The sequence below is a fragment of the Poecilia formosa genome, unplaced genomic scaffold (genome assembly GCF_000485575.1).
Source record: "Poecilia formosa unplaced genomic scaffold, Poecilia_formosa-5.1.2 Scaffold30, whole genome shotgun sequence".
In the NCBI taxonomy this organism is placed as follows: domain Eukaryota; kingdom Metazoa; phylum Chordata; class Actinopteri; order Cyprinodontiformes; family Poeciliidae; genus Poecilia; species Poecilia formosa.
Window position 1 is genome coordinate 571,977 of NW_006799969.1, and position 16,190 is coordinate 588,166.

The 16,190-nt window shown below is 38.5% G+C and overlaps 1 protein-coding gene across 1 annotated transcript in view; it reads left to right on the forward strand.

The window, feature by feature from the left end:
* The window catches only part of col12a1a (collagen, type XII, alpha 1a), a 63,919-nt gene that overhangs the window by 7,780 nt on the left and 39,949 nt on the right, over positions 1–16,190 (forward strand). The window contains exons 7-17 of the mRNA XM_007549340.2: positions 51–215; positions 454–627; positions 728–1,018; positions 1,102–1,704; positions 2,719–2,997; positions 3,080–3,355; positions 3,435–3,707; positions 10,978–11,247; positions 13,660–13,926; positions 14,029–14,221; positions 14,319–14,448. Of these exons, the coding sequence (XP_007549402.1) occupies positions 51–215; positions 454–627; positions 728–1,018; positions 1,102–1,704; positions 2,719–2,997; positions 3,080–3,355; positions 3,435–3,707; positions 10,978–11,247; positions 13,660–13,926; positions 14,029–14,221; positions 14,319–14,448 (2,921 nt within the window). The remainder of the gene's footprint in view (positions 1–50; positions 216–453; positions 628–727; positions 1,019–1,101; positions 1,705–2,718; positions 2,998–3,079; positions 3,356–3,434; positions 3,708–10,977; positions 11,248–13,659; positions 13,927–14,028; positions 14,222–14,318; positions 14,449–16,190) is intronic.

The window sequence follows — 16,190 nt, forward strand, 5'->3', positions numbered from 1 at the left end:
AGTTCAATCTGCCAATGTAAAAAATACAAGATGTATAATTCTTCGTTTAGGTGATGCCATAGATTACCTGATGAAAAACATCTTCACTGAGGCAGCTGGGTCAAGAAAAGGATTTCCCAAGGTAGCCATGATCATCACTGATGGAAAATCCCAGGACCCAGTGGAGGAGCATGCTGAAAAACTTAGGAACATCGGAGTGGAAATATTTGTACTAGGTATGTTTTATTATTCAGGGTTTTGTTAAATCGTGGAGGGTTGTCTGTTCTTGGAAACTGTTTTAGTTTTCCATTGATTTTCATCGTGAGATCCACACTTGCCCTTAGGAAAAGTGAAATACTGTTGTTTTTCAAAACTTTAGCCGGACTCCAAAGCAGCTAAGCGTCTCTCACATCTGCAAAGCAGACAGCATTGAACGCTTGATTTATTGGTGCTGTCGCACGTCTTTCCGTGCAGGTATCAAAGGAGCAGATGAAGATGAGCTCAAAGAAATTGCCTCTACACCTCACGGCAAGCATGTTTACAATGTGCCCAACTTTGACCTGATCCAAGATGTCCAGAAAAAGATCATCACTGAAGTTTGCTCTGGTGTAGATGAGCAGCTTACCTCTTTGGTCAGTGGGGAAGAAAGTAAGTAAAATCATAATCATTTAATATGTGTTTGAGATTCTGTGTTTGACTTACAATTTTTTTTCTCAAATAATATACTTTATTTTGCATCTTTTACCAGTGGTGGAGCCTGCCTTTAACTTGCAAGTAACAGAAATTGCATCCAAGTCAATGAGGGTGACATGGGATCCCTCCCCGGGTGAAATCACAGGCTACAAGCTGACCCTTATTCCCATGGTGCCTGGAATGAAGCGACAAGAACTGTACATTGGACCCACACAGACATCTATAAATGCACGAGACCTCTCTCCTGAGACCGAGTATGAGATCAGTTTGTTTGCCTTGAAAGGTCTGACTCCAAGTGAACCCATTCTGGATCTAGCAAAGACTCAGCCGGTCAAGGTGTCCACTGGTAAGTGCAGAATTTACTCTTGCTGAAAAAACACACTCTATGAAATGTAGTCACTTAATTTATAATGTCCTGTTATTTCCTAGAGTGCTCCCTGGGAGTGGATGTGCAGGCTGATGTGGTGCTACTGGTTGATGGCTCATACAGTATTGGATTACAGAACTTTGCTAAAGTCCGTGCCTTCCTCGAGGTGCTGGTCACTTCCTTTGACATCGGACCCAATAAAATTCAGATTAGCTTGGTCCAGTACAGTCGAGATCCACACACAGAGTTTGCCCTAAACACCCATCATGACATTAATGCTGCTGTCAAAGCTGTGCGTAGCTTCCCGTACCGTGGTGGTTCCACAAATACTGGCAAAGCAATGACATATGTCAGAGAAAGGATCTTCGTCCCAGGTCGTGGAGCGCGGGATAATGTTCCTCGTGTCATGGTCCTCATCACCGATGGAAAGTCATCAGACTCTTTTAAGGATGCGGCCGCCAAACTGAGGAATGTTGATGTGGAGATCTTTGCTGTTGGTGTGAAGGATGCAGTGAGATCTGAGCTGGAGGCCATTGCCAATCCACCAGCTGACACTCATGTCTATGAAGTTGAGGACTTTGATGCTTTCCAGAGAATTTCCAAGGAGCTGACTCAGTCCATCTGTCTGAGGATTGAACAGGAACTTTTGAAGATCAAAAAGAAAAGTAAGTGCAAAGTATTTAAAGAATATTTACAGCTTTAGTTGGTTATTTTACTCAATATAAAGGTAAATGACCAAATTTGTCAGTCTATTGATAAACAAGACTAAATAATGTAGAGTTGCATTAGCCTTTGTAATCCAAGTTTATTGTTATTACTTGTTTCATCATTAACTTTTTTTTTAACCAGAATAATAATAATAAAAAAAAACAAAACCTAGGGATTAAAGTATTTTTTACAAGGTTGACCAGGCCAAGAGGCAACACACTGACCTCTTGGCCAGCAGCGCACACTTCAGAAACACAAATTGTTAAAACAATTTAAGCAATTTTAAAACAATACTTGTCCTATCTTACAACTGCAAAATAGTAATTTTACATTTGTTATTAAGACTAATCTTAAAAAAGCAGTGAAGGTAGACATTAAAAAAGAAGATAAAGTGCCAGTAACTGTAAGCAATATAATAACATAAAGCTAAACATGAACTTATTACTTCAATTTTCACTTAAATGTCATTAAGACACTGGCACTGCTTTGTGGATGCCTTTTACTTGAGAACAAATAGACAATTCTAAAAATTTTAGATCTTAGAATACCTGTCTTGATCTTAATATTAAGATTTTTCAGTTGCATGGCAGAAAACCAGTCAGATATGCTTGAAGCTGTGCTCAGTTTCATGCATTTTAACATTGGAGAAGCATGCTCACTAAGAGAGGTTGGAAAGTATTATGTGTGCAATTAGATACAATAGGTACTGAATCAATTGGATTCAAGCAACCAGGCTGTTCCTACTGAGTCAAAAGTCACTGAAAGTTTAAGAGGACGTAGAGATGTTTCTTATAGTCTATGCTTGTTCACTGTAAATATTCCACTCAGTGTTAGGTAATATCACAATGAATTTTACAGTTTAAGAGCTGAACACAGCGATAGTAGATCCACTTCAGAATGTGCCAGAATTTTAGCTTCTGTACCCAATCTAAAAAAACAAAATTTCTAAAGAGATATTCCTTTGCGTGCAGGCCTCCTTCCTCCTCAAGATCTCCGTTTCTCTGAGATTACCTCCAGAAGCTTCCGTGCTACTTGGACAGCTCCTGCTGCTGCCGTTTTGTCTTACCTTGTGCGTTTCCGCAAGGCTGAAGATATCACTGGAGACTATGTTTCCCTGATAGTGCCAGGAGATACCACCACATCCATTCTTCCCCATCTTTTCCCAGTCACCACCTACGAAGTCAACGTCTTTTCTCAGTATGAGAAAGGAGACAGTTTTCCTTTGACCGGTGAAGAAACAACTCTTGAAGGTAAAAGATTTATTCAGGTTTGTTATAAGATTTCTGAATAGGAGGTCGATTTTTCCATTTCTAATCAAACTTTTCCTCTCAGAGCAAGGCCAAGTTCGGAACCTGCGAGTGTCAGAGGAAACAACAAACAGTTTCAGGGTTTCATGGCAGGCTGCTCCTGGTGCTGTGATTAGGTACCGTCTGTCATATGTTCCTCTAAGTGGCACAGGAGAAATAATAGAGGCCCAGACCATTGGAGCAGAAACTACCATAGTTCTCCAAGAGCTCTTCCCAATCACCACCTACCGCGTCTCTGTGTCCCCCGAGTATGCAAGTGGCATGGGAGATGAAATGTTGATTGATGGTACCACCAAGGAAGGTAAGGCAGGAAACCTCAATTGATCAGTATACTTTTTCTGTCGTGAGTAGCTTTCTGATTCATTCATGCCTGTTTTCAGTTCGGGGATCTCCACGAGACCTCCGTGTCTTTGAAGAAACAATATCAACAATGAAACTGACATGGCAGGCTGCTCCGGGAAATGTTGTTCAGTACCGCATTGCCTATAAACCTGCAGAAGGAGGTGAGAGGAAGGAGATATCTGTCAATGGAGATACGACCCAGGCTATGTTGAAGAACCTCCAACCAGCCACTGAATATGAGCTGTTTGTGACTGCACGCTATTCCACCGGCTTGGGGGATCCTCTTCTGGGTACAGGAACTACTTTAGAAGGTAGGAAGCAATTCCACTTAAAGTGAAAGTTTAAAACTCCTAGATGTTAGTATGTTGAACAAGGTATTTTGTGTTGATGAATATATTATGTTCTTTTTCTCATTAAGTCTTAGAGACTGAGATGATCATTTTGGAAAAAAAAAATTGTTAAAGATTTCTAGTTTGTCATGCCTCCGCATGGCTGAAAACTAAAATTAATTCACTTTTTTATGTCGCAAGTCTGTCACAAAATTTCTGAATCAAATAATTGTGTTATTTTCTTGGAATAACACAAAGAAGCATAAAATGGTGATGTGGAAGTAAAGTAATAGATCCTTTCAAAATATATTGCAAAATCTGAAAAGTGTACCATTGTGTAAAAATATAACAAGGGAGACGTACATATGTACTCAGCTCAGTAATTTATTAGATTTTTAGAAAAACTATTTGCTATATTATAGTTGTTTATTTTTCACATCTGACCTTATTTTGTGTGTTTGCTGTCTCCTTTCAATCATTTGTGGCAAACTGCATGAGGAAATTACCGTGGCTCTCTTTCTACAACTCAAAATCTTGCCAATCTTCTAGGTGCCAGAGTTGTAGAGCGAACATTTAATAATTGTCCTATGGATTCTCCCACTTGAGCTGTGAATCTTTGATGCTGCAGTGGCCTCCTTGTTGGTTTTATGATTAATGTTCCACTTCCATGAGCTGTCAGCTTAGGGAGTTAGTCATTTAAGTTTGCAATTATACCCATGAGTTGTTCTCAGATGGAATATTGTTTTTGTAGCCTAACCTTTCTAAGCTGTTCCACAAATGTATCCCTGACTTGTCTGCTGTGTTTCTGGGTCTTTGTTACGGTGTTTTTTCAACCAAAGCTTTTCACAAATCTGAGTTCAAATTACACACAGAGGAACTCTGTACTTAGTAATGAGGTGTTGTGTATCTTGTATTAGATTTTATTGTAGGGTATCAGATTAAAAGGGTGTTACGTTCTGCATGTCACACTTCTTCAATTTTTATTTGTAAAATCTGATACATTTTTTTTTCCACCACATTTTTTACACAACTTTTTTTTTTTTTTATAAAATATGATGTAGTTTGTGGTTGTAATGGAACGTAAAGTAAAATTGATATGAGTACATTGACAAGGCACAATGAGTTGGACCTCTGTTTGTATAAGTTTCAGAAGTAAGGAAAGAGTGCTGCACTCAAAGTCATTCTTTTTGCACAGATGGTGGATTGTGGTAGCTTTGCTTCCCATTAAGGAAGTGGGAATTAAATAAATTTGGAATGCTCGTAAATGGTGAAAACATATGGAACAACTTGCATCTAATCTAAGTCATATACTTGTTTGGCAGTACTTTTGTATGTTGGTTTATATGGGATGTGTCATTTATTGAATTATTATAGCCCATCTGATATATTTAGGATATTTTCTTGCTAATACAAAATATCATTTTACTCTGAAAATACATAATTGTGGCCAAATGTCTACTTTCAGCAAAACCCATCTGACAGAACTGAGAATTCAGCAGCTGCAGGCCATCTGTGAGCTATGTTGTTGATCATGGAACAAAAGGTGGCTTGGTGCTCTGGTCATCTCACACAGCGCAGGAAGTTTGTTGTAGTCACCCTTGAGAAGAAGGTCAGAGAGGGAGAGCTACATGGAGGCAAGGTCTGAAAGGTCAACAACAAAGATACTTTGTTTAACAGAGAATACCACTGTTGCACTTTCCGTTCTGAAGGAGCTAAAGGATTTACTTTGTAACTTAAAGTAGGGTACTACCTTGAGCGCACTATTCTGCACTAGAAGGCTTTCTATCAATCACTGAATTTTGCTGAACATTAAACATATTTGCTTGGTTTGAAGATGGATTCTTATGGTAAGGTTAAGAGGATTAGTGTTCTTGGCCCATCTGCACAGGAACGGGCACAAATTTTTTTTAGGATGGCCTGGTTTAAATTAGGGTGCTCCATCAGAAACTGACTGAAATAACAGGAACATTTTTGACTGAGTTTAATTTGTCATTTTAAGTGCCAAAGAGAACACAGTCTAGTGGTTGTCTTAAATCACAACCAAGAGTTTACTTATGGAAAGCAGTTATATAACATAGAAATAATTATATGTAAATGTAATTGGGGTGAAGGAGAGGAAATGTATTTTCTCTTGGTTGTTCTAAGCAAACAAAGTGCTTTGTTAGCACATTAAGACCCAATCTGTGGTGTTGTCAGCTACACGCCCACTCACAAAACGCTTCATTGACAAAGCACGTTGCTTACCCACCTAAAGCTATAAAACTGTCATTCCACAACAATAATCTAACAGTGTTGGGTGACACTTTTTGAATGACCCACTTTGTGAAATCTGTGTAGGCACGAACTCAAAGGCTTGCACAAAGACCTCCCTTGTGACAAACAAGAAGCAACTGCCAAGACAGGAGCTTTGAGCTGGACAGAAAAATCCTGAGAGGACTCAGCTGGAATACACAGAAGGTGTCAGAAGGAGGACTTGGATGAACATCCCGTTTGTGGATATTATACACAAACATAGTGAAATTATTTACTTTATCTCAGGGAGTTTTATTCCGCCTGTGGAAGATGTTACCTAATGTTGCCTTGAATGGTGGGTGATCTGTCTGTCTCGTCTGAGAGCGGACTGTCTATTAATCTTCCTCGAGGGTGGAGCTAAAGACGGGAAGAGACACAGCATGAGGATGAGAGGAAAGAATGTTACTTCATAATGTGAAATACAATGCCTTAGGCTATTGGGTGGGTTCAAAGCTTATTAAAACATCAAATGGTTCCACATTCAAGCCAACAAAACTGAACCTACTGTTCACATGATACCTGAAAAGTTGTCATACCAACACATGATCACACCCAGTAACTAGTCAATACAAATACCAACTCACCCAGTTGCATGAGAGTAACTGCTTGCCCTTCATTTCAGCTTATTTACTGTTCATGTATCTAGATGTGGTGAAAACGACTTGCTGAAGTTTAAATTGACCATTAGAATGGGGAAAAAAAGTGGACTTAGTCATTTAAAATGTATTGATGTTGTTATAAGAAAGATTGCCTAGTGGAATTTGATGGAACGATCATGATTGCAGAGGATTTTCTGAAAAAGAGAATGGTTAAAAAAAAAAATGCAGTTTTGAAGTGCAGTATAGAAAAACAGGTTCCTCTTGAAAATGAGATCTAGATCTCAACGGGGTTTACCTGGTTAAATAAAGGAAATAAAAGAATGATATGGTAGCTAATTCCTTCATTCCTTCTTTGTTGCAAAGCAGGAATGAGAAAATCCTTTGTGTTTGCATAGCACATTGAACCTTGAAGCACAAGGGCTACAGTAGCAGAAGCCTGGTCTGGAGGTCTCTCTTCTTAGGTCAGAACTGGAAACCAGGGCAAAATTGGACAATAAAAGCCTGGAAAGATGATACGTGTTCCAATGAGTCCAAACTTTAGCTGCAATATTCAAATGGTATGGCTACGTTTCAGAGTAAACAACATGAAAGAATGGATCTATCCTATCTTATATCAAAGGTTCTGGCTGCTCCAGGTGTAATGTTGTGTGGGATATTTTATTGGCATGCTTGGGAATCCTTGAGCATTGTTTCAAGTCCAATACCTACCTGACCACGTCTGTCCATTTATGACTACTGTGTGCACATCTTCTGATGGGTAAGATAATACAGCATGTAACAAAGTTCTAATCCTCTCAGTCTGGTCTCTTGAACATAATAAGTTTACTGGACTTCATTGGATTTTAGTGTCACCAGATCTAAATCCAACAGAGCATCTTTAGGATGTAGTTGAATCGAAGCTTTGCATTGCTGATGCACAGTTGACCCATCTGTAGCTGTATTGTCAGTACGAGCCAGCTATGCCAAAAGATTGTAGAGCAAAGGGAGAATGGGACTCAGCTAAATACTTGAAAGTTCAACTGTCCAAAGTGGCCAGTTCTAATTTGTAGAAGAACACAGGGTAATGCCCTGGGCTACCTTTTAGACATTTTCAGGCTTTGTCAGACGTATTGTCAGCATAGTTTTCTTCACCACTGCGAAGATCCTGTGATGTATGGCTTGGGGCAGACAGACTTGGCTTACAAACAGTGAAGACCTCATCTTTGTGGTTTGTGTGTATGTTTAAGTGAACCAAGAGAAATAAAGTAAGGTGACAGCGCTGAGATGGCAAAACTTCATTTTTCCTGGAGTCATTTTGAAGGGGTTTGTGGAAAAAAAAGCAATTCAGACTGAGTAAGAGTTCAGTGGAATCATTGAACTCAGCAGCTATTTCTCTGTTGATTTATGAAATAGGCACATAATACCAATGTTCTGCTGAAAAAAAAAGAAAACAAAAAAACAGTTTGTTCCATCACTGAAACTTTGCTACTGTATGCTGAATTTTGACCTTTTCTTCTCTTGTTTGGAAGGTTGTGTCTCATAAAGCAAAAGTTATGAAATCACAATATCTGCAGGAAAAGATAGTTTGTTCTGTCTCCTTGGGTTTTCAACAAACATTCATTTCAGCTGCGATGGCTTGATGGGTTAGGATCAAAACTGATCCAAGGAAGGAACAGTAGTGAACTGGCAACATGGTCACGCTGACTCCTGTCTCCCACTGAAAGTGTCAACAATGGACTTGTCAGCATCAGAACTGGACTACAGAGGAATGGACGATCAGGTGGCCTGATCTGATCATATTTTGTACTTGGACAGTAAGCATATCGAGCTCCGGAACCCACCTGGCACTGGGATGGGATCTACTTTTGGAAGATGCAATCTGACAAAAGCAGTTAAATGCTATGAAACAATGTGGACATTAGATTGATTAATTTGTTAGGTCTGTTTTAGCAGCAGATAGGTTACCAAAATACTCATCAACAGGTGGTCATAATGTTTTACCTGATCATCATTAGAGTTACCCCCTTTTCAGACCTTGATTTAGGAGCCTCTTGACTTTATAGATTAAACAATTTGAAAGAGTGCCGAGTAGAAACTGCTGCAATCCTTTCTGTAAATATGCATGTACACAACCAAGGTACATGTAAACATATTTTTGGTAACTAAACACACTTGAAAAACTGACAAATTCTGAATGAGTATTTAATTCTTGGTTGTAAACCATGGTGGCGCCTGTGTACCATGTGCTTTGTTTATGAGTGCTTTGCTCCTTGGAGTGTCCACTGCTCTTGAGTTTGCCTCTAAGTATTGATGAAAAGCACGCCGCTGCCTGCAGAAGTCATTATCTTGTGATCTTTTCGTGCTACGGCTCACAAGGCTGCTGGAAAAGTCAGTCAAGTTCATCCAGCTCACGCTGCTGTGCTAAGATAAATCTTCTATTTGATCATGTGGTTATTTTTAAGAGGCCCGTGCTTTTTTTCGTGGTTCTCCAAAATCTGGAACTCTTCACTAGCTTCTGGGCTTGGCCATCACTCATGAAAAATGGCCACTGTTCAGATTGCTCTACTTCACAGGTAGGCAGATGGGCACTATGGCAGTTCTAGTAGAATAAGTGGACACCCAGAAGGACTTAAAGGTTACTGCTTTGAGAAAATTGTAAAAGTTATGCATTTCCTCTATGTTGAATTTGTTTTGTGGCTCATTCTTTACATTGTGTCATTTCTCTATCCCATTTTCATTTTGTTTGATGAATGGAGTTTGTGCTGGACCACCCTGCTTGAAGGCTCTGCTGTGTCTGTGATTATATTGCCATTAGCTGCTGGCATGTTGGGGTTAAGAGGCTTGAATGACGATCAGATCAGCATCCCTAAGGATGTGTGGGAGTCTATGTGCAGCAGCCCATCTTCCTGTGGTGAATCCATCGCTGTAAGGCAGCCAGACAGACAAATCCACCTCGACGTTGGTTTCCCTCTCAGCCAAGCATGTGGTGGCTGTCCATCATAAAATCCCCTCCTCTGCATTTCCTTGTGTTTCTCCTTTCACAGTGGTCCCCCGGGAAAAGTGAGCAAAAACAGCAGGGCTCGCACAACATCTGCAACTGTAGAAAACACACTTTGTGGGTCTCGTTTCCTCTGTTTCAGTGGAAAAATTCAAGTTCTGCCGGGGGGAGGTTTTGGGGCGATATATGATTTGTAATGAGTTTTCCAGAACTTTTTCCAGGAGGCATGCAGAAAATCAAGTTGCTCAAACAGATCCTGAGGGGTTGAAGTGGAGACAGATTAGTGGTGGTGGTTTATTGCTAGGTCTGCTCCTGCTGTCCATTTTGTGTTTTGTTCACTTCCTCGAATAACAAGATGTCTATATTAGACATCAGTCGCAGCTTGATAAAGCAATCATTTTGTTGGAGTTTCTTAAAGGGACAGAGATATTCTGAATTTTAATTTTGCTTCTGATTTTCAGCTTCCGTGCTACTATTTTAAAATTGTGGTCGGCTCATCGAGCTACATCAATCAGACTCATTAGCTGCAGCTCATCACTCTGCCCTAAGTTCATCAAGAGAAAAGTAAACTTTATTGGACTTTGGTACATTCTATTGTTTGAGCAGCTAAGCTCATTTGTTCCTGTTCTTAATAAGATCTTGTATTTGTTTGGCAATGATCATGGTGGATTTACAGTCAGCTAGTCAGACTTCAGGTTCTGCAAACATAACTGCAGTATAGTAAAGGCCTTTGCATACTTTACAAGAGTATGATAGTTTTCCTCTTTGATGTGATGTGGACAGATCAAGAACAAATGTGTTTTCTGGCCAGGACAGTTCATCTCATTATTCGACTCAGGTGTGTTTAAGTCGAGACAAATCTAAAACTTGCAGGACATCGGCCCTTGAGGACTTTAGTTTGACAAATCTTGTAGACGTTCTGGTCTTGGATCTTGTTGGGGCATGCCTTTGATCTTTCTCTAAAGAAAAGCCAGTCACAAAACGTAATAAAACATATTTTTAATAATTCCCCACTTCTGTGTAAAAAGCAGCTTACTTTAGTTGCACATTAAATAGGGTTCAAGTAAAGGTCTAAGATGTTTTTGAGATTGGAGTTGTTTTAAGAGAGGTCTACGCATTCTTTGGACTTGTTCCCTCTAAGGCTAGCCCTTAGCATCAGACTCCAGGACCAATAAATCTAAATGCACCCCACTTTAAAATCCCTGAACTCTCATTTTAAAGCATTTTGAACATTAGCTGTTATACACCAATTGTTTTTACAGTTAAACAAAAAAACGCAGAGGAAATTGTTTGGCAAAAACAAGTAAACTGGAAGCTCATACTGTACTGTTCCTAAAGTCATAATGCAATTACTTACCTGTAGTTGTTCTTAATTTATCCATAGAGCTTGGCTCACCCAGAGACTTGGTGACCAAAGACGTCACCGACACCAGTTTTGTGGTGTCCTGGAAGGCAGCTCCAGGTAATGTTCGCCAGTACAGGGTCACTTGGAAGTCCCTGTTCAGTGACGAGACTGGAGAAAAGACAACACCTGGAGACACCACCGCCACCGTCCTGGATGGTCTTACCCCAGAGACACGTTACCAGGTGTCAGTGTTTGCTGTTTATGGTCATGGAGAGGGCCAGCCACTGGTTGGAGAAGAAACCACTGACAGTAAGTTTTTATTTCCCTTTTATCATGTCTTTTTCTCTGTTATGATTGATTATAGCTTTTGTTTCTATTTTCTGACACTTTTTAGTTTAATAATTTTTCAGTTTTGGCTTTGGTAGAGTTTCTTTTTGAAACTCTTCCAAAGTTTGTTAAGACAGCTTTTCTCTTTTTTCTCCTGTCATACCTTAAAATTGGTAAAGAGCGTTTCTGAGTTTCATAAGTGATCTTAAATCCATAAATATTCAAATCTCAAGTTAAGCTTTGTTGAATTCCTTTTAATCAACGTTTATGATAATTCTGCAGAGACAATAACGTAATGAGGTGCTCGAAAAAGGCTGTGTGCAATTTAAATTTAAATGTAGAGTTGATGTAATTCCAAAGACACTTGCACATGGTTTTCATGAGACATTCAGAGCTGACAGACTCTTGCTTTTTATTATTGTTAGACCATAATGATGCTTGAATGAGCAAAGCATATGGAGAGGAAACTTGCTCCAACAGGGAGGAATTTTTCCACCAGTTAGTGAAAAGGAATGTGCTAAAGAAAAATTAGTGTTCTTTTGATTTTGATCATCTTTAAAGATGGCATATGCCAAAAGGAAGCATGAGGCAGGTCCGCTGACCTGAACTTTCTTGAAGTTGCACCTCCATCTGCTGATTTATTTCCTTGAGCCTTTTCATAAATCTTAGGTCTCTTTGGGCTGAGTAACACATGGCAAACTTGGATTTGCAGCTTTTTTCCATCAATAAAAGTACTCCCTCTGAAATAAAACATTCTGAATATTTTCCCCAGCTCATTTCGAAACCTCTGACTATTCACACTTTTTTTTTTCTTATGATACTGGAAAAATACAAACTGCTTTTATAGGTTTGCTATAGAAATACATGCCAGATTATAAATTTGGTTTGGTTTAATGTATATGTTGGGAAGTTTGAAAGGTTTCAGTCAGTTTATTTTGGCATGCATGTGGAACTATCTATGTATGTTGCTGTTTAGTTGCTGTCAACAGGGACGTTTGCATTTCGAAAGTTGGATTGTTAACACAGGTGGTAAAGGATTCTTGAGAATAGGGACAAAATGGGTTTTAATTTTCTCATATTTTTTTTTTAATTATTTCTCAACCTTATGTATGCAAATATGATAAATAATGTTTAGGAAATGTAAAGATGCTAAGGTGCAGGCTCCCAGTTGCATTTTTTTTAAATTACATTTTTAATCGACCTGACCCAGAACTTTGTCATCACCATCTGACAAAAATAAATATAAAATTATTTTTAAAATACTCTATTAGTGATATTTTTACTCATTTTACAGACAAATGCTTCTCAAGAAACAAAATAAATATTATTTAAAACAAAAAACAACAAAAAGTCCATCTGACGGAGTTGACACAGAACTGAAGGTGGTGACAAACTAGTGAGTAAAATGAAAAACTTGATATATGTGAAGTAATGCAATTTATGTAAAATACATTAAAATTAATTAATTGCACAATTAAGTGAGATTTGACAACAATTTCACTGAAAGAATCACAAAAACTCTGATGGAGTTGACATCTGACGGAGTTGACGAAATGCCAAACTATTATTCTGAAGGAGGTCATATTGTAGCTCGTCAAGTCCATGAAATCTTTACAGTTTACTAAAATTAAGCTTTTATTTCACAAAATTTCATCAAAGTTTTGAAAATCGTCAGTTATGGAGTTGACACATCATAGTTGTGACAAGCAACTTAGGAATAAAACATAAGAAAAAACTAAAGAATAACATAAGCTAACCAGAGCTAACAAGCCCTCTTAGCAAAGGAAGAGAAAATACGACGTCCTGGGGTCCTCAGAAGTTCTGGTGCCCCCCAATAATGCCTGATTTTTTTTTTTACATTCTTTTCATGTATTACGGTGTTGACAAAAACTAGGGACAAATTTCAACGGAGTTGGAAAATATCTAAAAATTATTTTTAATTCAATTTATCGATACTTTTATAATTATTTATATGACTACTTATACTTAATTGTTATAATATATAATTTTAGTATTTCTTTAATAGTTTTAAACTATTATAATATGTTGAGTTTTGCTCCTGGACAAGGAATTTTACAGGCATCATCCACCGACTACAATGTTTAAAATAAAAAAAAATATTCAGAAAACACAAGAAAAATATACATTGTTGTGCTCACATGACCCAGGTTAGTTTAGTCAGATATTTGAAAAAAATATATTTTGTGTATATTTTATTCAAATTTGGTGCTTTACCCATAGGACCTGTTTTGTCCCTATTCTCAAGAATCACTGGTATTCATTTAGCATGCTTGGCCATACAAAAAATGCATTAAAAAGACTTACTTCCTAAGGCTGTTCATTCACTGTGTATCCCTTTTGATGTATCATTGAATTTTACTTCCTCACTCGCAGTCTCAGCCAGCAGCAAAACAATTGTCGTTTCGGATGAGACAGAGAAGACCATGAAGGTGACGTGGCAGCCAGCGCCTGGAAATGTGGTCAACTACCGTGTTACCTACAAACCACAGCCAGGAGGGCGCCAGCTGGCTGCCAAAGTACCCGGTGGCACCACCTCTACCGTCCTGAGACGCCTTACCCCTTTCACAACCTATGACCTGACTGTGGTGCCAGTCTATCGTTCCGGGGAAGGCAAAACAAGGGAAGGAGAAGGAACAACACGTATGTTGCCATTTTATGATCAACCAAATCGTGATCATGTACTTTACAGTGCAGAGTTTACTGACACATTTATTCTTTGCATTTCAATTCTCCTCTCGCCAGTGTCACCTTATAAAGGTCCCAGGAATCTTCAGACATCTGAACCAACAAAGACAAGCTTCAGAGTGACTTGGGACCATGCTCCTGGTGATGTTAAGGGCTATAAAGTCAAATTTCACCCTGCTGAGGACGACATAGACCTGAGGGAACTTATGGTTGGTCCCTATGACAATACTGTTGTGCTTGAGGAACTCAGGTGTGTATTTACATCCTTCCTATACTAATTTTGCATTTATTTAAACCATTAAAAAATGTTTAGACTACATGTAATTATGACGTTTGTTGGTTCACAGAGCTGGTACTAAATACACAGTGAGTGTGTTTGGTATGTTTGATGGAGGAGAGAGTGTGCCACTGGCTGGAGAAGAGAACACAACATACTCTGATGCACCAGAGCCTCCTCCATATGATGGACCAAGTAAAGTTACTTAAGATTATTCTACAAAACACCGAGATATGATTTGAAAATATTTGAAAATTCAAACAAGAGTGCGAACAACTGAAATATGTACATTCATATAATTATACAGTGCCTTGCAATGGTTTTTAAAGTACACCTCTAACCTTTTTACGCATTGTCACATTATAATTGTAAAGGATGTTTTTTTTTCTTTATCTTGGACAGGAAAGGTGACAATAGTTCACAAATACATGAAGCTAAATGCAGGGCAATCCTTAAAGAAAACCTGTCTGAGGCTGTAAAGGGCTTTTGATTGGCATGGAAGGGATCCTGTCTTTGCAGACAGGATCCCTAAACACAACAGGAACATCTCCATTAGCCAAGGGGTTGCTCTCCCTGGGCACCAAACAGGCTAGGACCACCTCTGCGTAAACATACAGCCAAAGCTAGATCAAAGCACATCCATGTGTTAGGATGGTCCAGTGAAAGTCCAGGCTTACATCCAACTGAGAATCTGTAGCAATACTTCCAAATTAACATTTGCAGACAATTTCTATCCACTTTGTTTGATCTTGAGCAATTTTGCATAAAGTAAACGAACAAAAATTTTGGTCTAAAGCTGACAGATGTACCGCAAAAGACTTGCAGCTGTGATAGCAGAGGAACGTAGAACTTAATGCACACGGCACTTCGCGATTTTATTTGGAAGAAAATACATCGATTTTTAAATTATACACTAATTTGTGTTGCTGGATCATAAAAAATCAAAATAAAATACAAAGATTTCAGCTATAGTTGCAATGTGAAACAATGTGAAAAAAGTTAAAGGCACCTGAACATTTGTTTGTGGTGCACTGTATCTGTCGTCATGTAAAGTAACATCTCCAGTGTTTGGTTTTTCTGCGGTAAGAATCTAGCACCGGACACTATAAATTTTCACTTAGACAACTATGCTATAAACACTAGCCCTATAAAAGTAAAAGAGGTTCTCTGAATGCCATTCCTTAAAGCAAATTTCCTTGTACAATAACAGATGTCAAGGAAGACTCACTTGTCTGAGCTTTTTATTTTTTGTTTGCTTTGCTTGCGAGCCTTTTAATGTTTCTTCAGCAGAAGTTTAGCCAGTGCAAAAAGAGCCATGTACATACAAGGTTACTGCAGGCATAAAAAGCCTTACTTTTACTGGTTAGTGAGTAAGACTGACACACAAACACACAGTAAGTGGGAGAGGAAGGAAAATGTTGTGGTTCACTGGAAAGAGTAGTGGAGGTCAGTTGGACGTCTTACTCCTTATAAGGAGACATGCAGATTCAGTGACAGCTTTTTGCACATGGAAATTAAATGTAGATTCAAAAGGACATTGTGTGTAGCTTGCTTTAAATAAGAATATTCTAAGTTTTGGTATTTTTGAAGGGATGGCTGTACATACATACTTGTTTAACATAGTTGTTTGACTCCTTTTCAGTTCATATCTTATCTTGTGTGCAATATGCATGTGCATACTTAACTTTTTTTTTACACTTAGAAGACAGTTATCCCTGATACTGACTAACTTTTCTGCATTCAAAGAAAATTACAAAACATATATAAAAACGTTCTCGCTACGTTATCCAGCATTTAGCAATAAAAATAATGTTGGTAATTCTTTCTGTTGATCTAACACCTACAATCCATGAAAGTTTGTGTAGGTTGTGGCTAGAAAAAAAAAAAAACAAAAGTTCAAAAGGTATACTTTCTAAAGTTGCTGTATACTTATCTCTGAATA